Source organism: Heterocephalus glaber, unplaced genomic scaffold (genome assembly GCF_053883595.1).
Source record: "Heterocephalus glaber isolate CG9 unplaced genomic scaffold, H.glaber_assembly_v1.0 deba00001720, whole genome shotgun sequence".
Taxonomy (NCBI): domain Eukaryota; kingdom Metazoa; phylum Chordata; class Mammalia; order Rodentia; family Bathyergidae; genus Heterocephalus; species Heterocephalus glaber.
In genome coordinates, this window is record NW_028258433.1 from 9,206,868 (window position 1) to 9,229,974 (window position 23,107).

General features: G+C 38.2%; 1 protein-coding gene across 1 annotated transcript; it reads left to right on the forward strand.

Annotated features, from left to right (window-relative positions):
- The first annotated feature begins 688 nt into the window (after positions 1-688).
- Sertm1 (serine rich and transmembrane domain containing 1) lies at positions 689-22,711 on the forward strand. The gene is made up of 3 exons (XM_004854731.4): positions 689-936; positions 1,475-1,637; positions 19,869-22,711. The coding sequence occupies exon 3, from the start codon at positions 20,056-20,058 to the stop codon at positions 20,377-20,379; it is 324 nt and encodes a 107-aa protein (XP_004854788.1). The 5' UTR covers positions 689-936; positions 1,475-1,637; positions 19,869-20,055; the 3' UTR covers positions 20,380-22,711.
- Positions 22,712-23,107: the final 396 nt, after the last annotated feature.

Here is a 23,107-nt window from a genome sequence, read left to right on the forward strand (position 1 = left end):
CCACACAGCCAATAGGATTGTTAAATGTCAGAGTAAAAGAGACCTCAGACATCAAATAAGTCAGACTTCTCAGCTGAGTTCAAAAACTGAAATACAGAGACAGTCTTGAGGAGAAGGTTACAAGCTGGCTGATAACAAAAGGGAGACATCTCAATTAAAGATACCTTTTCCAGAGTTCCTTTATGATAGATGGCTCTCTCTACCCTTAGGGGCTTTCATGATTGGCAGTCATAGACACTGCAATCCTATTCATTCATCTGATGATGTGGCCGAGGATTCAGAGGATAGCACACAGCACCGCTGAATGAGAGAGGCTGGAGGTGGGATGAGGAGGATGCCCTCACGAAGCTCAGTCAGAGCCATCAGCGCTAGGTATGTGAGGAAGCACTGCTGGGTCACTGGGGTGGGCCAGCATGGGTCGCATAAAAAATGTAAGAGAAGAAACTTGGCAAGAAGTGAACGCTTTCACTACAGAGAGAGGTCCCTGTGTCCCAAAGCAACTGCATCTCCACTTCATATACCCAAGTAAAAGTTAACCACACCACACCTGCCTTTCCCAGTTGGGGCTCCCTGCGCAAACGCCTCCTCAACCTCCGGGATTTTCCAACGGTGGCGCAAGCTCCTCCCTCGCCAGAGCGGGGTGTAGTCCTAGCACCAAGCGCCCTCGCGAGCTGCAGCTGGGGTGAGGCGAGGAGTGGGCCCCGCTCGCGGCCATTGGTTGTGCGGGCCCAGAGGGGCGGAGGGATTGCGCGCGGGTCGGGGAGAGCCCACAGACCCGGGCCCATTCCCGCTGCGCCCGCTGCTCGTGCGCTCTGGCCAGCGCCGCACCCCTGAGCCCAGCGTTCCCGGGGACCCGCGCGCAACGCGGAGGCAGGGTCGCCACCCCACCCAGAGCGCCGGAGCCCGGCCGAGGTGATCACACGTCCAGACCTGCAGGTCAGTGAGGGGCTACCGCCCAGGCCGGCGACCCAAGGCAGAGGAGTGGGAAGTCCAGACGCACAGGATGCTGCTGAGCGCCTGAATGAGCTCGCCCTGCGCGCGGGGCTCCCCGACTCCTCCTCTAGGACGGCCTTGGGTCCCTCGGCCTCCCGAGCCTCGTCCCAGACTCTCCCCGGGCTCCTTGCTGTAGAAACCCCACCCCATCTTGTCCTTCTCGCCGCGGGCTGCTTCCGTAGGGTCCCGGAGCAGCCTCTGGCAGCCCAGCTTGCAGGGGCTCAGGGAGACTCCAAAGGCTACAGTGGGACCCGCGAGAGACCCGGCGCACAATGTCCTTGGCCCCAGGATGACCCGCCTCGTTCCCAGACACAGGGAGCAGGAAAGGTCTGCCCTGGTGTCCGCCGTTGCAGAGGTTGATTTTTCCACACAGGAGCAGACAGTTCTACACTTTGCAGAGTGTGCTTCTAGGTGCATTTCGTTTGGTCTTTGTGATGGTGTGTGGTCATTCTGTTTGTTTTGTGCTTATGTGCATTTCTAGAGTCATCTGCCCCTTCCTGGGGACTGGCCACTGGCACACTGACGACCTTTGCTCCCTACCACGTTTTTTACCTGTCTTCGGGTGGCTTCAATTCCGGAGAAGTTTTTCCTGGCGCTGAGCACGCGTTCCCCAGCAGTGTTTTTCCGAGTTCTCCGAAAACCCAGTAAGTAATTGCATTGGCGACCTTTTCCTTTCCTAGGTTTGATGAGACGCTGGAATCCTGTGTTTCCCAGGCAAGGCGCGTGGGTTACGGGCAAATTGTTTGAGATCTTGTTAAGAAGGATACGTAATGTGCTGTCCTTTAGGGAGCAGAAAGATCCGTTCATTCACAGAAACATCTTGTTGAGAACCAGGTTTGGAACTGTGCCTGAGCTCTTTCTGCCACTGGCCACCAGATGCCTGGCCCTTGTGGGAGCTGGGGTTCGGTGTTGGATTCCAGAGACTGGGTCTATTTCTTAATGTCCTCCATTTCCTCTGTTAATTTTCCTTGGTTTTTTGTTTTTGGTTTTGGGGTTTTTTTCCCCCAAATTGAGTTCCGGGTTTGTTTGTTGTTCGTTTGTTTGTGGTGGATCATGAGATCCAAAGGCTAGAGGACATCTCAAAGCCATCGAGTTAGGTGAGAGGTCCGTCACACAAGTGCAACAGCGGTGACTGTCCCGTTGCCCACCTGGGGGCCACTCCCAAAGATATTTCTCCTCGTTTGCCTTTCACTTTAGAGTTCCCAGATTCCTTGTTCAGACAATAGCCTATCAAGGGAAAAGAGGCTAGATAAGTGATAGTCTTTTCCTAGAAGGTTTCCTGATGCAGTTTTGCTGCTGAATGCACCCTCATTAAAAAGGCAATACTGTATTTAATTTACTTAATTATCTAGCCAGTAGGATTCTTTTATCTTATTTGTGAGATAGCCCATAGAGGATCTTTAGTATCTTTTTGTGATTAAATATGCTCCATTTTGCCAAATAGAGAGGTATCTTTCCCCTACAACCAGTACATGCAGGATGCTCTTTAAATGCCACACTAGTTGTTGTTTATCTGCGATGCAGATGACGTTTGAAGTGCATGCGTGGGTGCCTTGTCACCCGTGACACTGACCCTTCCTCGGGCCATGCCCTAGTCACCTTCAAATACTGGACATGGTGGGGATGGCCAACCATCTACCAACCCCAACTGTGCTGGGAATGCTGAGTTTCTAGAAAGTGGGTAGGGTGTTGCATTTTGTGTTCTGAGTTTGAGGAACATATTTATTTATTATTTTTTATTTCTGTACATAAAACAAAATGCTTTGAAAAGCTCAATACACATTCATGGTTGTCATTAAAGAAGCCTCATAGTAAGATCAATTCTGTTTACCTGTGCTAATAGTTAATTCAGTTCACCAGATTTTACTAAATGTTTATGATGTGCACAAGCACTTCAGGGGTTAAGAGATAAATAACAAGGTGATTTGTATGGTAGTGAATCCACCAGAGGATTTATTTACTGGATCTTTAATTTCTTTTTTATTTTCCTTATTTTTTTTAATGAGACCAGGTGAGGGATGACAGAGATGATTGGGAAGCGTGATCAATCACATGAGTCATTAAGTAAACTTGAAATTATACATTCATTATAAGAACGAAAAACTAATCCATCACGGGCAAAATTCTCTTATTTGGCCTTTATTCTAGATCGAGGCTGAGGTAATTGGATAATACTTCTCTCTGGGCTTTTCTCCACTCTACTTGTTTGTATTTTAATATTCATGTTTATATGATGATTTTTATATTAATTAGGTATTAGGAAGAATTTTACAAATGTAGAACATGTATTATTATATTACTATAGTAGTATAAAGCATCATAGGTCTAATTTTATAGACATTTATTATTAATCATAATGACAAGTAAAAGAAAAAATAATAAAGCCTGTTAGTAATGGCTTAGAGAATACAATACAGGTGAAGAAGTCCTTGGTGTATGTTTGTGGCCCATCCTTTGACTTGAATTAAGGAAATCTATTCGGGCATTCATTGGCCATTTCCGATACAGAATGACAAGCTACTGAGCTAAATTATGTGATTGCCCCAGCTCTTATTCTGATTTTTGGGATGTATCTACAGGATATAGTGAGAGGCTCAGGCTCTGGATGAAGAATGTTTCCTTCAAGAGTTACTTCTAAATACCACCACACTCGTGTTCGCATTTGGAACCAAGAAATAGTCTTTATTTACACTTTACTAAGTTTTGGTAATAAAAAAGACTGAGGAAAGAGAAATCCTGACTTTTGAGTGGCCATATACACTTTAACAACATCTGTGAGCAAAACATGGCACAATCCAGTCAGAACAGTGCCAGTGTTTCAAAGCTCCACGATCATATCAGAAATAGGACACATCATTAACATTTTCTGAGTTCCTAACTTTTAAATTCCAAACTATTATATTAAAAAGAGAAATTATGCATTGCAGTCTTAAAATCTGTAGTATGGATTTGGTTGTTCATGCTAGTCTTGTTATAGACAATAGTGAAAAGATATGGAAAATGTAAGCCTACAATTGTTGTGAAAAGGGTCACTTAAGATGACAGACCTGAACTCAACTTCTGATGGAAAACAAAAGGACAAATGTCTGATAGAACCGGTTTCAAATTCAGAAAGACAAAGTAATTTAACCCATGGTTGAAACACTAACTCCACTGATTCAGGTAGCATTCAACATACAGATTCACTCCCCAGAAGAAGCCAAAGCAACAGCTTTCCTAATTAATTTGCCACAATAATCTTGTACTGATTAAAAGTACCTGATAATCTATCAACTATTGCCAATGTTAGGTTCTTAATCACTTTTAGTTCCCTTGTGACCAGGATTATAACAGAGGGATTCATTCTTCTCCTTTCTTAAATAGCATGGTTATAACTTTAACTGAAAGCACAATTAAGCCCTTTTGGGAAGGCTTTCAGGCCTCAGCTGAGAGTCTTAAATTTTGAAAGAAATGATACAAATGAACCATTTCAGAAGTTTGTCTTAAGTACATATATATTGAGTAGAAAGAGCAAGAGCAAGTGGACTAAGAGGAATAAAAAGAGGAAGGAAGAGGGGGGAGACGAAGGGAGGAAGACAAAAGTGAGTTCTGGGGTTAAAAACTAGCAGCATTTTCATTGTATATGCTATAAATAAATTTTATTTTATAAGGAAAATACCTTTATTATTTTTTCTATAAAACAACATGTTCTTTGTATCAAAGTTCAAGTACAAAATACACAAAATAGAATATAAATATATTTTTTGGTACTGGTGATCAAACTCGGGACCTTGTGCTTGTGATGCAGGGGGCGGAACCACTGAGTTAAATCCCCTGCCCAACACAAAATAGAATATTAATATATCCATAATGCTACCCTGTAACGGAAACATATATTAACATCTTGGTGCATAACCCGTTGTTTTGTTTTTAAATCTAAAGTTGTATATGTGTGTTCAGTAAGAGAAGTAATAGTTGTTTTACAAAAATGGAATCATAATGTGTACTATTTTAAAATTTACTTTCTTGATTTAGCCATACATGTCCAGCATCCATGTTTTCTAACATAAAATCCTTTTCATTAGCATCAGAATACTCCAATGTATGACTCTTCCATCACTTAGTTAACCAATCCTTAACTCGTGGACATATTGTATTACTGTATTACTATAGTAATATAAAGCTCCATAGGCCTAATTTTATAGACATTCATTACTGATCATAATGACAAGTAAAGAAAAAAAAAATAACAAAGCCTATTAGTTAATGATATAGAGAATACAACGAAGAAGAAGCTCAAACTTTAAGTGCATGAGTTGGCAGGATTCCTTCTAGCCAATATTCTACCTACAGGAGTCAAGCCAGAGGCTTAGCTGAAGAAGCATTTAGCTATGGAATACATCTTTGTGAATGCAACTTTTAAACTTGTCTGATTATTTCCCAGAGGATAAATTCTTAGGATTTATTCTTTACATGGTTAGCCTCTGACACATATTTTGAAGTGAAAGGGAAACAGGCAATAGACATACAGAGTATCTTCTTGATGTGTGGCACATAAAATATTTTCACCTATAGAAGATGTTTATTGACACTTTGTATTCATATAAAAAATTACACAAATAATAAGAACATAAATTTACAAGTAAATGGGACTTAGATCAAAGAAGAAAATACTTATCAATACCATTCCTACCATATGCCTTGGCCACTTGTAATTTTTTTCCATTAAGTTTATTGGTACATTTTAGGTATACAATGCAGTTACATCATTAGGATCTTGTATCTTTACATGATGTATGTTCATTCTTATTTTTTCCCCATTCCGCTGCTCTCCCTTCACCCCCTCCACCCTTCCCTATTTACAAAGACTTTGTTTCCATGGTTTTCCTTTTCTCATATTTTTTCTTTTCCCTTCTTTCCTTTCACCTACTCCTCCCACTTCCCCTATTCCTGTAGACCTTTTCTTTCTATTTCACAATATCAATTATACATTTTGATCCTTATTTACACTTTTAGTTTTTCACACCAGAGAAACTATTTGGTATTTACACATGTGTGTCCTATTTATTTCACTCAAGAGTATTGGCCACCTGTACTTTCTAACACTCCTCAATAAGCTTATCTACCTTGGTTTCCTGATGAACATGCTACATCAAGAGCACTGCTTTTAAGAATGACTGGTGAACTGTTGAGTTGATGAAGGTCTCAGGCTTTCAGAAAGACCCCTTGCCAACAAAGTTGGTCTAGTTCAACGCAATGACTTTCCAAAATCCTACACACTGTCCCCTTTTGTTTATCAGAGTCAGTTTTCATTTTAAATATGTCCGCTGGACCCTGCTTAACACAGATTTTTATTTATATGATAAAAAGCCTGTGTAAACAAAAATATTTTGAACGTTTGGCTTTGACTGTCCACCTTGGCTATGAGTATAGAGTGGACCTAAGTTTGGAAAAAGGGGTCCTCAATTCCGAATTTGTAGCTTCTGTCTCAAGCTCAGTCTTCCTATGCACATCTTTTTCAGAAGAACACAAAACATGAACAACAACCTTCAAAATATACTTCACTTTTTGGTGTCCTTGTTTTCTGATTTTGAAGCTTATAGCTCTGATTTTTTGAAAATTTTTTTGCCTTTGTTGTTATTGTTGTTTGGTTTTGGTTGCTTAAGTTTTTTCTTATATAGAGAGAAAAGTTACTATTGAGACAGACTATAAATGAAAGGAATAAATTAGGTAAACAATAAATATTTTAAGTTAGTTGTGCAATGAATAACAATAGGAAGTACTTGATTCCTTTTATGCTCATCTGTTTTCATTTCTCATACTCGTTACCTAAGAAGCTGAACTTTTTGGATTAGTTCTCTAGTATGAGACTTCTAAGTATTGTTCCTCACGCTGCCAGGGCTACAGTCTGCCTGAAGTGCTACTGGAAGTCTGGTCCATGCCCAGTGCCAATCTTAGAATTTTTAGTTACTCATTCATAATGAAACATGGAACATGTGTCCAAATATGAATCAAATAAGTCAGTAATCACATTTTTTAGTTTAGCTGACTTTCTTGATGCAGGAAGCATTGTTCAGGTTGTAAATTCTTCATCTCACCTGGACTTGTGACCAGCATGTCACCAAGGGAGCCAAGAGATTACTTTGTGTAGCATTGATCTCTGAAGTGGCACTTGGTGGTCAAATTGAAAAGTGTATAAAAATATAAACATTTTCTTTATTTGTGCTGCTTTTCCACTGAAGTTTCAAATAAATGTTTTTGTTTTTGGTTTGACTTCACCTTCAGATAGAGTGGCTGATAGCACCATGACATATGATATTCCTCAAAGTATAAAATTATAACAAACTTCCCCTAAAACTATTGTAAAGTATTTTCCTTGATATCCCCACAGATGAACATAGTATCATACGTTGTGAGTATAAGGGACTTGTAATTTTCAAAGGAAGGTATTATCATGGAGTTTACATTTTTAAAATGCAGTTGGGCTCATCCACTTAGAGTTTCATTGATTCACTGTAGTAAATTGGAATTTTTTTGTGCCCTTTGGAGTATTTTTTTTACAACATTCCAGCTATGTTTGAAAGAATGTAGTTCAAAATTTATACCATACTCCTTCATCCCTTCCTCAAGAATCCTGAACACTCAACCAAATAAAATCTAAATTTTTTTGATATTGTTGAAAGACACAATTAATTGATAAGAAAGTATGGACAGAGTTTTCTCTGGAACCTGAAACTATTAATTTTATTGCCATATCTAAAATATTTATAAAATTGAGAAATGTTCATCAAATTTCATTACTGTTGAGTAGTCTTTTCAATAATCTCTGTGATTTATATAGTCATTTTTCATTCATTTGATAAATATTCTTTTGTCTGTGAAAAATAGAATAAACATGAGCTGTCTCTCCATAAAGCTTCAAATTTCTTTATTTTTTCAACAACAAATAATTATCTTTATGTCATACTCTGTGCTGGCCTACAAATATAAAAATAAGTGAAATGTTTGTTAATCCTTTTCCTAGGACTTTACAGTCTAGCAAAGCAAATGGACAGGTAAATAAATATAACAAGCATAATAAAATGTGAGAAATGCTAGTGTTGAAAGGTATAGAAAATGTCTTGAGAATGCAGAGGAGGGAACCATAAATTTGCATGGAGAAACTAGGTGGAGTCTATGACATTAAAGATCAGTATTAGCCAGGCACAGTGCTATATGCCTGTAGTCCCAGATACTCAGGAGGCTGAGGCAGGGAGATTGTTTTGGCCCAGGAATTCAAGATCAGCCTGGAAATGTAGCAAGATGCTATCTCAAAAGATACATTTAAAGACACATAAATATTTAAAAGTAATTGAGGAATTTGGAACAGTTTGATATGCATAAAACATCATTTTGAAATACAGTAGGAAAAATGAGACTGGAAAAGTAATCTGTGGGATAATAAGAGACAGATAATAAGGTCCAGATAATAAGAGACATATAAGACAAATAATATAGGAGCCTCTTACACATCTTACTCACAATGGTAACTCTAAAACTTGTATTTGCATAGACTTGTGCACTTAATGCTAGCATACTATCACTTCCTGTATGTAGCTCATAGTTGACAATTGTTCATTGAATAAATGGCTAAATGTAGCTTTTCTTAAAGACAGAGTCACTGACCCTTACTTGTACAATGAGGGAGTTTTTTTTCCATTAAGAGATCATGAGTTACTCTTAATATCTTCATTGTCTGTCACTTACTCCCCTTGAAACCATTTGTGCATATTTAAAGAACAGTCAGTAGGCTAAGGATGTAGCTCAGTTTGCAGGCCCTGGGTTCAATCCCCAATAAAAAAAAAAAAGATTATTCTTATACTGTAGCAGCTTATCATATTCTAGCTTATTAGGGAACATATCTGTGGCTCTACCTACTAATAGATTAGTTAGTTAACATACTATTGTATTAATAATTACTAACTATAATTTCTAATTTATAAATTATATATTCACTGTGTACAACTCTGTTATTCAGAATTTGACTTCTTTACTGCCCAGGTATTGGAGACCCCACATAAACGCTGCTGTCATAGGACAGTGAGATCTTACACTTGTCAGGAGAAGGTAGACTACACTATAATAACAAAAAAATTAGAATTCTCTGTAGGTGGTTTAAAGCAGCACGTTTATTTATTGTCGATGCTAAGTGTCAGTGGGAATTATGAGTCTGACCTTGTCTATTGTCAAGGTTGAACTCTTCCCCCTGCCTTTAAGATTGTGTGCTCAGTGTTTTTTATTCTACTGTAGAAATAGTCTTGGTCAAAAACATACACACACACACCATTCGATCTGAAAGGGTGAAGGCACTTGCCAAGGCCATTCAAGGACTTGGACTGATACAAACTGAGAAGTACATACGTAGTTACTGCAGCAGAGGGAAAGGACACAGCAGTCCTCACACTGGGTCTGCCATTTTCTATCCAGTGACACCTACCACTTTCCCTACATTTTATTGGCCAAAATAACTCATATATTCAGAGGGGGTGGGAACATGCAATCCTACAAGATGCCTACATCAGAAGCATTTCATGAATAACACCAGACTACAAGTCTCAGTGGTATCCCTCTTCAATTCTCAGCCTCCCAGAGAGAAATGTGATGAACATAACATTTGGAATCATAGATTTTTAATTCTAGCCTTGCCTCTAAATGGCTGCATGACCTTGGACAAGCCTTTGAATTCTCTGAAATATAATTTGCTCATCTTTTAAAAAATGGTGAGGTATATAATAATACCTACCCTGAGGAATTGTGATGATTAAAGAAAATAGTCACGCACATGCACAGACACACAAACACATATCCACACCTGGCATGTGCTTTTTATTCAACAAATGTCAGTAGCTGTCATTTATGTTGTTATGATGGCTGTGGTGGTGGTTTTCTCAGACTGGTTTGTCTGAATGTTCTTTCCATTTCCCAAGTATCCTAGGTTGCTTCTCTTCCTATCATGGTCTGTTCACAGATCATTATTCCACATGACTCAGGGATGCCCACCACCACCTACTCCTTTCCTCTACTTCCCACCACCCTTCTGCTCATGTTGCCTTCTTTCCAGTCTACATCACTGAAGCAAAAATACTTAAAGGTGAGTGAATATATGGTTCTGACCAAGACTATTTCTACAATTGAATAAAAAACACAAAGCATACAACCTTCAAAGGTAGGAGGGAGAATTCAGCCTTGATTATAGACAACGTCAGACTCAGTGAAGTTTTGTGTAAAAGATTATCCACAATTGCTGACCAAAACCACATTTATTTATATTTATAAAAGAATATGTAACTATTTTCAATAGTTCACCATGAGGTAGTATGTTTTCTACAAATAATTCTAACTTATTTTTCAATTTCACCTATTTACATTTGCAAGATGAAATACATTCTGTGAGAATTGAACCTACACTTGTTTATTGCTTCCATATTGTCTTTGGCAGAGTTTGGTCTTGTTCATTGTCTAAAATGACAACATGCTGCTGAGGGTTTGGTTTCTTCCTATATTCGATAGCCTACCACACCATATTGTTCCACGTCACAAGGAACATGTAGACGTTTTCCTTGTCAGACAGGCTTGTGTTTGCTGTGTCTCCTGTGAGAGAAAGAAGGGAGGCAAGCTCTGATTTTCTGCTCACAGTGGCAATTAGGAGGCGCTCAGGAGATCCCACATGTGGATGTGCTTTTCCTAGTGAAGGACATGGCATCCTCTTTCTGTTCCTGCATTCCCTGGTACACCTGGAAATCCAGATAGATGAAATCCAGATGATTTTTCCACCTAGAGAGAACACTTTGTCTCCTTGTAATTATGATGTTTTCTATATCTTCATCTAATATCTGACTCATCTGGTACTCATCATTTCTGGGTACCTAGCTGTAACCTCATTGGTGATTGGTGATTACTATAAAAATCAAAGCTCCTGATTTTTTCAATACAGCTACATTTTGCAGTGACTAAATTCAATTTCTAAATTATTTGCTCTCCCCTATTTCAAAATATTCTGATCCTGGACTGGAAGTAGATCCATGGGGTCACATTTAAACTCTTGCTACACTAGGGAGAGAGGGAGAGCTCAACCAAACCAGGATGATGCAGGAGGTGGTTGCTAGTTAGGAATTTTAAAAAGTGTGAGTCTTTAATCTGTGGAACTTGCTTTTTTGCAACCTATTTGCTTTTGTTGCCTAGATAAAGTCTCCCACTCTTTAGTTTATAAGCTGCTGTTGTTTTCTACAGTCTCTACTTTGAACCGAGAATTATTGGCTACTGTGGGCTCTCTGTGAGGTTCTCACAGTCCACCTACTGACAGTCCTCATTAAAAAACTACTCTTTTGAGCCCAGGATTTAGCTCACTGGTGCCGCCACCTGCCTTGCGAGCACAAGGTCCAAGTTCGATCCCCGGAACCCTCCAACAAAAAAACTATTCTTTAGGCTCAGGCCCCTAACTTTGCCTGGGTATTAAAACTGCAAGAGGAATATCTTTGTCTGCCTCTGACAATGACTGATGATGTAAGAGAACATAAATGGATTCTTGAATCTAGGAGGCTCAGATGAGCTTCAGTCCAGAGGGTGGTGGCAAGAGCAATGTCATGAATAAGGCCAGTTGGTGAGTCACCATTCCTGGTTTTCAGATAGCTTCTTCCCCCACTGTGGATCCAGTTTCCTGGCCATGTGAAATGTCCTCCAACTCATCCTCTGATGCTTAGTGAGCATCACCAGCTTGTAGTAGCAACAAATAATTGAACTTTTTTGATGCCTACTTGAAAGTCACCCTTTCATCCTTGTATATCTTTAGAAGCTTCTAACATTATGGCTGCTTCACTGCATATTATTTCCAAAATATTTCCTTGAAATTTTCAGAAATAAATCACTTTTTCTCAGCTTATATGTTGAAAATTTTCAAAACCAGTTGCCAGAATAATAAGAAACACCTATATATCCTTCAGTGAGAATAACCATTTGTGAACATTTTTGACACACTTGTTTTATCATCTTTTGATGTATATGTATGTCATCTTTATTTTGATCTAACCACCTTAGGGTTAATTGCTGATGTTATGACAATTTATGGCTAGCTATTTCAATATATTATCAAGAACATGTTCCTATATCCCACTTAAGAAATTTAATATTCATTAAATACAATTATCTATAGTCCATACTCACGTTTCCCCAGTGTCCTAATAATGTCCTTATAACAAAGCTCATCTTTCTTTTAACTAATTCCAGATTCACCAATAATTTTGCATTGCATTAGGGGGATAAATCTTGAAACCTGCATCTTACTGGTATTTTTTCCCCCTTTGAGTAGTCAGCTGATCACTATCAATGTCATACCGCCAAAACTGAATGTGTCCAAAATTTAGCCTGCCTAAACTAGGAGTTTCTAAGCAGTGTTCTTCTTAAATACCCATTTTACTGTGGAAAGTGTCACCATATTTGAATGTCAACCACAAAAGACTGGAAGAATTAAGAAATTTACTTGGCAAAATTCACATGTATATGTTATGCTAAATACTTGGCTAATATCCAGAGGAGATATCCAGACTATATAATCAACTAGGATTCTATTTGTAATTTTATTGTGAGAGATGATGTTTCATTAATTCAAGTAAATGCTATGGCTAAGTTTACAATGTTATTAAGTGAAAGATCTATGATCTTGTGTCCCTGTTGGGAAATGAAAGAAGATATATAAGGTATAGGTATAGATATAGATATAGATATAGATATAGATGATGTTCTAATCCATTTTTAGGTAAAAGGTAGACATGGTCTCTAAACCACCCTACTTTAAACAAATACATGATTATGTCTGTTAATGAAGATAGATATAAGTAGTGACCCGCTTAATTATTTTGCTAATACAGAAGTTCTTTTTGATTTTTGTTTTTTTGTTAGTTTGTTTTTTGAGACAGGTTCTCGCTCTGCAGTCCAGGCTGACCTTGAACTCCCTGTGTAAGCCTGGCTGGCCTTGACCTCCTGCCTCAGCCTCCCAAGTGCTGAGATAACAGGCATGTGCCAACCAATATCATCATTTTTTTTCCAAATTGGGCTTATATATGTGATTTTATGGATAGAGAATGGCTTTTGTTTGTAGTATATTATGTGCAAAAATAAAGAATGGGTATGTTAGATAATTTACATTCCTCTCTTCTCTGTTGCCTCAATTATCAAGCTATTCCAAGTGGAAAGGAAGGGTGGGTCACCGTTATAGAGTGAAAGAAACACTTACTGAAGAGCCGTTCTTGTAAATGAGAAATAGGCATTTGAAAAACAACTCTGTGCATTTACAGGAACACCTTAGCCTGGATGCCTAAGGGAGATGGAGGGAAATGGAATGAGAACTGGACAGAAAAAAAGACCAAGATAACAGTAAGCCATGGTCTGAGGAGTCTGAATATTTAAAGCAGAAGGTAGAAGTAGAAACAAAAAGGAAAGGGAGAGTGGCTCTAATAAGGAATCAGTGGTTCCATCCACATTTTCCTCTTATTCTGAGTAGCTTGATAGCTGGTGGCTGCCCATGTCTCAGGATCTATTTACATTCAAAGAGGACTTCAGCGAAGGTTATAGCAAAACCAAATTTTCATGCTCTTTCTTGCACCTTTAACAAAGCTTTGAAGGCACCCAAAATGCCCTGAATGGCTGCAGATATCTAGTGGTTTACAGATACAGATTAAAATGTTTTAAAAGCTCAGGGATTTATGACAATTACAAATTACAATTGTAAGAACAAATTCTTTCCAAATATCATGATAGATAAAGAGACTGTTATGAGCATATCCTGATGAGACAAAAAAGTATATACAGGATACAAATTATTATAACTACAGAGACAAAATGAGACAGAACAGAAAAGGAATAAACATTATTTCATTCTCCTACCACAGCATGTGAAATTTTAAAAACATACCTAGTCTTGCTAAAAATAAGCAAGTCTTTCTGTATTTCTAATGCTGTGATTTGACCTATTCTAGCTGCTCTGCGCGTAAAAAATAATTTTCTCAATATACTTCTAAAATATTGGAAGTGATTGGAGTTGGGTATAGGGAGAGGAGCCCAAAATCCCTCATTAAATATGCTGTAATATCTTGAAAAGCCAATCTTGCTTTTCACTTTCTTTTCTCACTGATTCATTATGACCTTGCCTATGATCATCAAATCATTATTTCTCTGGCTGTTTGCATTTTTTAAAATGAAGCATTTAGCCAATACCATTCTCTCCTACTCTATAAGTGACTTTCATCATTTTGCTACTTAACCAATTCATGCTCTTTTTAACCTTGAAGTTGTTACATTTCTTATTTGGTTTATGTTAGTCAACAGGGCCTATGATTATATTATTTTTAAACTCTAAAGTATAATTTTGTAAAGATTATTCTGGATAACGCAATGGATTGGTCATAAAATCTTCCCATGGAATATAAATATATTTAAATTTATTAAGAATGATAGTTTGATTTCCCCTCCAAAATCAGTGCTGTGTAAATGCCAGGGACTTCATTTACAATTACTTTTGAGACTATACAAAGTAGAAGGTCATACCAATTATATTCATATCCACTTTTCCAATATTCTCTTGTTTTTTTTAATGTCCCTCAATCTACTCTTTTGTGTATCAAGAAAGTATATTCTGAATACTCTGCAAATTATACCTTATATTGATAATTTTTAAATATTTAGGATAACATAAGTTGTTTAACCTAAAAGTATCATATATTTTTAAGATGGCAGGTGGGATATCTTACCGAGCCCGAGAGTATTCCAGGTAGGCATAAGTCCACGGAGGGAGAGACAGAGAAGACTGGATTGAAGCCAGAAGAACATAATAACTTGCCCTAGAACTGATTTTTAAATAAATCACCAGTGCCGAGCTATTACTTTGTCATTTATATGATTTTTACCAAAGTATGATGGAAGTGTTCTGATTATATTTTATGAGCATTCATCTGAACTGTAGGTAAAAAGGACTGTTAATTCTAATTTTTCATCTTACATTATCGTGTTCAGATCCATGAATTCTAAGGCACTGTTTAGAATCTCTATCTCTCCATGTTTCTTCTTAGAAGATGCCCCTCTGGCTCAATAGGTGATGGCAGATAGAAGCATTTATTTCCTTAACTTGATTTTGTTTTTTACTGGGCTGATAGAAGGAATCATAAGAAGGCTTCACACAAAATTCTCCTCTCCCAAAGCACTGTGCAGATATGTAAGGATAGCTCTCAAGTAGGCAGATACATGGATGGCTGAATCATCTTTGAATAAGAATAACTCATAAGACAATAAACCTTATTGTGAATATTGCAAGCCCAGAGGTAAGTGCCATTGCCTGCATGTGAAGATTTACAATTAGAGCCAGTGGTAAAAAGAATGTATCATCTGCACCAATCTTCTCTCTCCTAGCATGACTTAAAGGCCATGGAAGAAAGTATTAAAAAGAGAAGATAATTATGCAAAGGAATGGTTGCAAGGTTTTACATAAAATGTATTATTTTCTAGTAAGCTCAAAACAGTTTTGCTCAGATGTGGGAAGTTTCCTGGGAGTTTCTGTGTGTTCCACAGAGAAAGAGATCCAGTACATCACCTAAAAGCTTTGATTGCATTATGTTTAATTTTACATCCATCTACTGGCAAAAGTATATCATGTTAACACGCTACAGCATCATTCTTAATATTTTAGGGGGACCTTCTTTTGGAAGGTAACACGGCAGGACTCCACACTGATAAGACCCTGGTGTGAAATTGTTGATCATAACAGCTAGGTCACTCTTTAAACAATGTCTGCAAGGGGACAAAGCAGCTTGTCCTAGTTTTCCACAACTACCAAAAACCCTTTAAGTAACTGTCACCCACAGAGATGTATATGAATAAACGGCAGAAATTCCAAAATTGCTGTGCCACATTTGAGGCTGAATTTTATAAACCATTGTGCTGCAGAAGTCAAGGCCAAGGTGTAGGCTCAGGCCTCGTGCTGTCTGTCTGCTGCAGGACTTGAACACTTCTCTGAGCGGACTCTGTGGTGAGGGCCTTTAGAAGGAATAAAGAGATGGAAATACATGACAAAGAATATACTTCTGTTTTTTCAGAACATTCCAATCCTCACAACCACCCTGTACGAAGGAAGCTTTATTCTGTTCAGGAGGCCACAGGGACGTGTTACTGAGTGACCTAAAACAGGATCTGCCCTGTGTGTGAGGTCTCTCCACCTCCCATCACGCTAGGCTACACTCTTCTTGGCTCAATTCAGTAGGTCATTGCCTTTTTGTAGATTTCTTTCCAACACAGGTTTTTATTCAAAGAGACAAGGGAAAACTGGCTGATCGTGAGCTAAAACAATTCCACAGATCTTCGCTTATGGTGTTGTGATCCAGCTGTCTCATTTTCCTTTCTCAAAAAAATCACTTTCTGAACACAGTTCAGGAGAAAAAAACATCAAAATCTCTGCATAGCTTCAGAGGTTAGCTGAAATGAAAGTGTGCTGGTGCCACTGCCCTGAGACAGGTCAAGGCTATGCATTTAAGGTGAAGTCTCTTTCTTTTCTTCAAACCTATCTGAAAGAAACAGCCCACCATGCATGTTTGACTTCTCTTCCGCAGTGCCAGCCATCATGATCCCTAAGCACGTGTGGATGGGTTCATCCTGAGCATTATTCATCACTGTCAAGTGAAACATTCTCCAGAGAGGAGGAAGATATATACCGATTTTTAAATTCATGAGGAAATGAGAAATAATGGTGCCAGATTAAAATAATCTCTAACAATGCATGTAATCTATTCATCTCAGAGTAGAACGATGACAAGAAATTTGTGTAGCTATCATTTTAAATTAAGATGTACTCTGGAAATGACAATAAAGCTGTCTTATCGAAGAGGGATTTCATTTGTTTATTTTCTATCATTCTTCTGAGGCCACTTAGGAGATCAGAGGCTTTGCCCAAATCTTCTATGCCTAATTTTCTATAGACTATGCCATAGATAGTTGAGGATCACAGTAACCAAGGTGACCTTCAGAAAGTGAAGAAGCCCTCTGGGAATATGAACCCTGTAACGAGATATCATTCTGCACATCTGTAATCTCAACACTCTGGGAGACTGAGGCAGGATGATTGCAAGTTCGAGTCCAAAACCAAATTAATGTTCAAAATAAAAAGTAGGAAAAGGGTTGAGGGTGTAGCTTGGAGTGAAGGCCATGGGTTCAGTCTTCTGTAACACACACACACACACACACACACACACACACACACAGTGGAGAAGGATCATGATTTTAACAGGTGGTCTGGTAGCCAACTGCTAGCTTTGCCACAGACTTAACTAATACCACAGTGACATTGTCTGTGTGCTTCCAGGCCCAACCCTAAGAAATGCTAACAGATTTGGGTGCAGAGAAGGGACTGGAGAAAATTCAGCCAATTCTGGCTGAATCTTTGACCTTCTCATGTCAGAAATGTAGGACTGGCCGAGATCTTGCAGCTCCATCAGTCTTTCTAAGTGATCAGAAGGAACTGTCAGTCTGCTGTACTTTATGTGGATGGCCTTTTCTGATTTTCTAAGCAGGGTTACGGAAACAGTATCACATTTAACTCAGGCCCCTTGGAGAGATAGGAAAGGTGAATGTTATTCTTGTGCAGTTGGGAAACTGAACTGGTAAGACTAGCTACGGAGTTGCCCCAGGTAAATGGCAGAGAAGAACTAACTACCCAAGTCTTACCATTTTTCTCTTCCTACCAAGTGGAGAAAACCAAGAACATGATTCCAAAGTGGGTTTTAGTTACTACTGTACAGACTAAATCACAATGTCTTTGCACCTCAGTTTTCTCGTCTGCAAAATGGGTACAACTTTTGCTTCCTCTTTCTCTGCCCTACAGACTTGTGAGGAAAATGAAAGATGAACAGCCCTTGCCTTTTTTGTCCATGCTTACAAAAGGGGTAAACATACAGTCCTTATTACCAGGATAGTAGGAAAACTGAGGCTAGATAATATAAGGAGTGGGAGTGGGGTGAGGCAGAAGCTTAAAACTCTGATTTATCTTTATTTACAATGTTATTCATGTCAAATCAATTAACTTTTTGCTATTCAGTTGCCTCAGCAGCACTTTGCTTTTCTGTTTTTTTGGAGAAAAGGTCTCACTTAGTAGCCCAGGCTGGTCTCAAACTCATCAAGTAACCCTATTTAGCATCGAACTCAGGATTCTCCTGCCTCAGTATACTAAGTGCTAAAATCACAGGATTGTCACATTCAGCCATACGTTAGTTGTGCCAGACTGTTTCAAGAATTTTTTTAATTTAGTCTGTGAGGTTTCTATTCTAGGTTTTTTTTTTCTGTGCGCCATATTCAGAGATACTTTGCTATATTCCCTAAAGATGAAAGACTGGAGCATTTACATGCTGTAAAATAAAGCTAAGTATTGCCAAAACAGTGTAGTACATTGGCATTCCCACTGTGATTTTTTTTAACATTGCTAGTAGCCTATAGCAGCTTAATGGGATTGAAATTTCAAGGCAAAGCATATTGAGGAGTAGGAGTCAAATTATTTTAAGAACTACTAAGACATTGTTCCCGGCCTACTCTGAGAAGCTAAGAGCCTTTACTTTGTGTGACACCTAACAGGGACAGCCCTCTGAAATGCTCCCCCTTCCCAGAGATCATTAGTGCTGCTCAGCTCCAGCCGTGATGGCAAATGTCAGCCACTCAAAGAATCAGCTGGTTAATTAGATTTGGAGAAGAGAAGGAAAAGGCAAATTCTCAAAGTAAAACGCCAGGCAGTGTCTAAGAAGGGAAAGCCAGGGGGAGAAAAAGTTTTCTTCTGCTGACATTTTACCACCACACCTGAATCACAATGTAGCAGTTTATAGCCAAATGATCTAGTGCCAGAAGGAGCTAGGAAAAGCAACCTTTCTGCACTTCAAGAGACTTCTGAAGTTTTCTACCTGAAGAGTTCCTCTTCCCTCAAGCTGCTTCCCTAATACCTGAATGTAATGAAAAGCCTTTCTTTATACCTGGCTAAGGGAAAAGCATTCCCCTTCAGCACCCCTTAAAACACACACACACACTAATTTTGGCTCAACCTTTACACTTCATAGAGTGCTTCCATGTGTACTGTCTTGGTGAGGACATGGGGCAGCTGCCCCCATTTCACAGATGACAAAAGCTCAGGAAATGTCGGCAACATGCCTCACTTCCCAAAGGTGACAGAAATCAGGTCTTAAACCTAAATCTCTGAAGAGCAAACATAGTACTCCCTACTATTCAGGAATCCAGCTTTTTTTAAATTAGTCTGAAGGGGTTTTTTTATTATTATTCAAAGCCTAAAGTATGTAAAACAAATTACCTAGGCACATTGAAAGAAAAGAAATACATAAAAATGGCCCCTGATTTCACAGAGATAAAATTTTTATTAAAAAATTAGTTGAATTACAAACATTCAACTAAAGCATATTTACATGTCAAGGGATTCTCCAACATGGGAAATATCGGTCCAGAAAGATGCTAGTGGAGTCAGGATGTGCAGAATTAATTTTCTGAAGGAAGGAGGTTTGCAGTTAAAAGTTTTAGGGTTCTCTTCTCAGAGCTTTCACGTAGAGCATCTGTTGAAATCACAGCAGATGGAACACATTTTATCTTTAGTTTCTCAGAGAAACCTGGCACCTCAGGTACCATGGAGGGAAAATAAAGGCTCATTTTTATATCATAATTTGTAATATAAAGACATAAACATTACTTGCTCCTGGGAGGGTGATTTCATTTTTTCCTCCCCTAGTGAGTTTTATAATGAAAACTTACTGAAATAAAAACTAAAAATTAGATTTAAATGTTATATTTTCTGAAGAATGCACTGAGTTGCTGTTTTGTGTTTATTTTTGCAGTCTCGATGGACACTTTATCCCCTGCTGCTGATTTTGTTTAAAAACCAAGAATTCTATTGTGCTGATTTATCAGCCTGCAATTTCTACTGATGCTATGATGAAAACACAATGCCACTGTCTCCCTTTTTAACCCCTCTGTGAAACTTTGACTGCTAAAAGATTTGCTCATCTTTCACCTTCTATAAAGATGTCTGAGCCCGACTCCTCATCTGGATTTGCAGGAAGTGTGGAGAATGGAACTTTCCTTGAGCTATATCCTACGTCATTGTCCACGTCAGTGGACCCATCCTCTGGCCATCTATCGAATGTCTACATCTATGTGTCCATATTTCTCAGCCTCTTAGCCTTTCTGCTTCTGCTTTTAATCATTGCCCTCCAGAGGCTCAAAAATATCATCTCCTCCAGTTCTTCCTACCCAGAGTATCCAAGTGACGCTGGAAGTTCCTTCACCAACTTAGAAGTCTGTAGCATTTCCTCTCAAAGGTCCACTCTTTCCAACCTTTCATCCTGAAAACAAAATGGAAAAATTCTTAATTAAAGCAACAGTAGATTAGGTTTTTCCCTCATGGGGAGTGTTGCCTCATGGAAGGCATGACCCTTTCGGTTTCAACCTGTTTTCATCCTCCATCTTTGATTCCTTTGCTGTTCCTGATGCTTTCATTTATGAATGGGGAAGTTGATCCTGACAGAAATGAGCACTGACTTTGAGGTGTGGAATTTCACATTCACCTTTTGACAGAACTGGAGTTGGCTTCTTCGAGGTGGAGCAGCATTGGTTGAATGCCATGAACTCAAATAAGAAAGCCTCACAGTGAATGCTGGGTATGGACTCTTTTCCTTCATTTCCCCGAGACCAAATGAGCCCACAGAAACTGGAAAAATTAACTCTGAAGGATGTAGGAGATATTTTCCTATTAATGAGATAAAGTGGAGATATCAAATTTTAAAAAGGAGTCAATTTGGATCAAATGCATAATATTTCTAAAACTGGAGATAAAAATATGCTAAATTTTTTTCATTTCACTTTAACAAATGAAAATTACATTTATTCATGGATATAAGTCATTTAGAAAAGTATTGGAAGAGTTTATAACTTTTAATAGCAAGAAGTGCATGTGTCATGATGCAGTTTATAATGTATTTCTGCTTCTTGAAGTTTTTCTTCTACTTATATTGTAGCCGTAATGATCCTCAGTTGCGGAATTCTTGTGATAATTGCTATTCCTATTGCTAAGAGAAGCACCAGGAGAGACACTAAGAAGTTTTTATTTTAGATTTATAATTTCCATTGTTGAGAATTAAGAATAGGAAAATATTCATCTAGTTGTACTTTATACAGTAATGACTCCAAGTAGTTGTGTATGTTCCTTTATTCGGTGTTATAGTTTTTATAATTTCAGTGCATAATTATATTAAGGCCCCAAAATGTCAGAGCTTAATGTTCATTCACATGAGGTTGCAATACTTAGAGACTAAATTGCTAACATACATGCCATTATATACTCCATGAACGTTCCATGTCTCTGGTAAGTAGTTGTTGCCTGTTAATATAGTACTCTGCATTTGGACTTCAGGATGTGAGATTATATTAAAGTTGTAGCATCCCCAGTTGTGCAGCTGCTGGGAGCTTTAGTAATCCTGGGAGCTGCCATACTGTGATTGTCAGGTACACTTGAACTTGGAGAAGGGAGAGGTGTCATGAAATTAAATATGCACATGAACACAGGCAAGGAGTGTGAAGGAAATGAAGCTGCCACTAAAAACAAAACAAAGTAAACAAACTACAGCTTCTCAAGAATAAGAATTTTAATTTAATTTTAAAAATAAATGGCCCACAGTATAAATACCTAACAGTGTGTGGCCATTGTACCAACATGCCACAGTCTTCCCGTGGCTACCAAATCATTCCCTGCTTAAAATACAACATAAACTTAAGTGGTGGAGCGTCCACACTTCTTTTGGTTGTAGAATCAACACTCTGAATGGACAAGAATGGAGAAACAACCCACCATTTTGCAGTCTATCTTTGTCATTTTAGAAAGCAATGTCATTCCAGATGAGGCCTGGAAATGTGGATCAGAAGTCCTGTTTTTAAATCCATAACCCTCACTTAAATCATACCACATTTAACTCTTTATATATCAAAAAATCTCCAAACATCGTAAGATCAGGACAAACTTGCTGCCCTAAAATTTATGAGTGAAAAATTTCTCTCTGCTGCCATTTAAAGCATAACAGTGGGTTTGTTGTTACTGTGTAGCATAAAATTTGCACTAGAGAGACTGCTGTTTTAGATCATTATTAGCATTCTCTAAGTATACATATGTATGTACATGTATAAAGATATTTTTATGTATATGTTCACATGTTCCAGTTAAAAGTTGTGTGAAAGCTATACAAGATTAGAGACATCTATAGTACCACTTTTGCTCTTTGATTATTCTTGTGCTATTTTGGTTATTGAGAAGGAAAAAGCATGGGTAAAGTGATTTTTAAAAAACAAAAGGACAAATGCCCCACAATCTGATTATGATTTACCCTAAGGTGTAACTTTATATCCTTTCCTTCTGGAAGAAATACAAAGACTTTTGATAGCAAAACTACTTAAAAAATCAAATCTGATCAATTCTACAAGTACTCCCCACCTCCCCTGCCACAAAGATTCTTGCTCACAACATTAAATGGAATAATTAGGAGCAACATTCAAAGATGGAAAACAGGATTTGTCATTACAAGATTGTCAACATAACAGATTGTACAACTTGAGATGAATTTGTATTGTGTAAAAAAGGTCCAAAAGGCTGGAAGATGAATTTATAAATAAAGAAGGAAAGTCCACTGAAGCCTGGTTTCTTCTGTGATATTTTTATTGAGGTGATCCACAGTTTTCTCTCTTAGAAAGAGGGTTTTCCTAGGAGTTTTAACTGTATCATTTTATCTATATAGTAAATTTATATCTATATTTCTGTACACGAAATTTCTATCCATCTGTATGTCTATAGAATTTATCATCTCTCTTTCTCTCTATAACCTGCCTCTCTCTCTCTTTCACTCTCTCTTTCTCTCTCTTGTAAGGATATATGTATGTATGTAATCCTTCTACTTCGAAGCCATGTCTAAACATCTGCCATTTTATAAAAGACATTTTCTATTAATACTGCTTTTATGGCAACAGAGCCCTCTAACTTCTGTCATCACCTCTGATTTTCTAGAGACCTCATCAAACTACCCCAAACGTG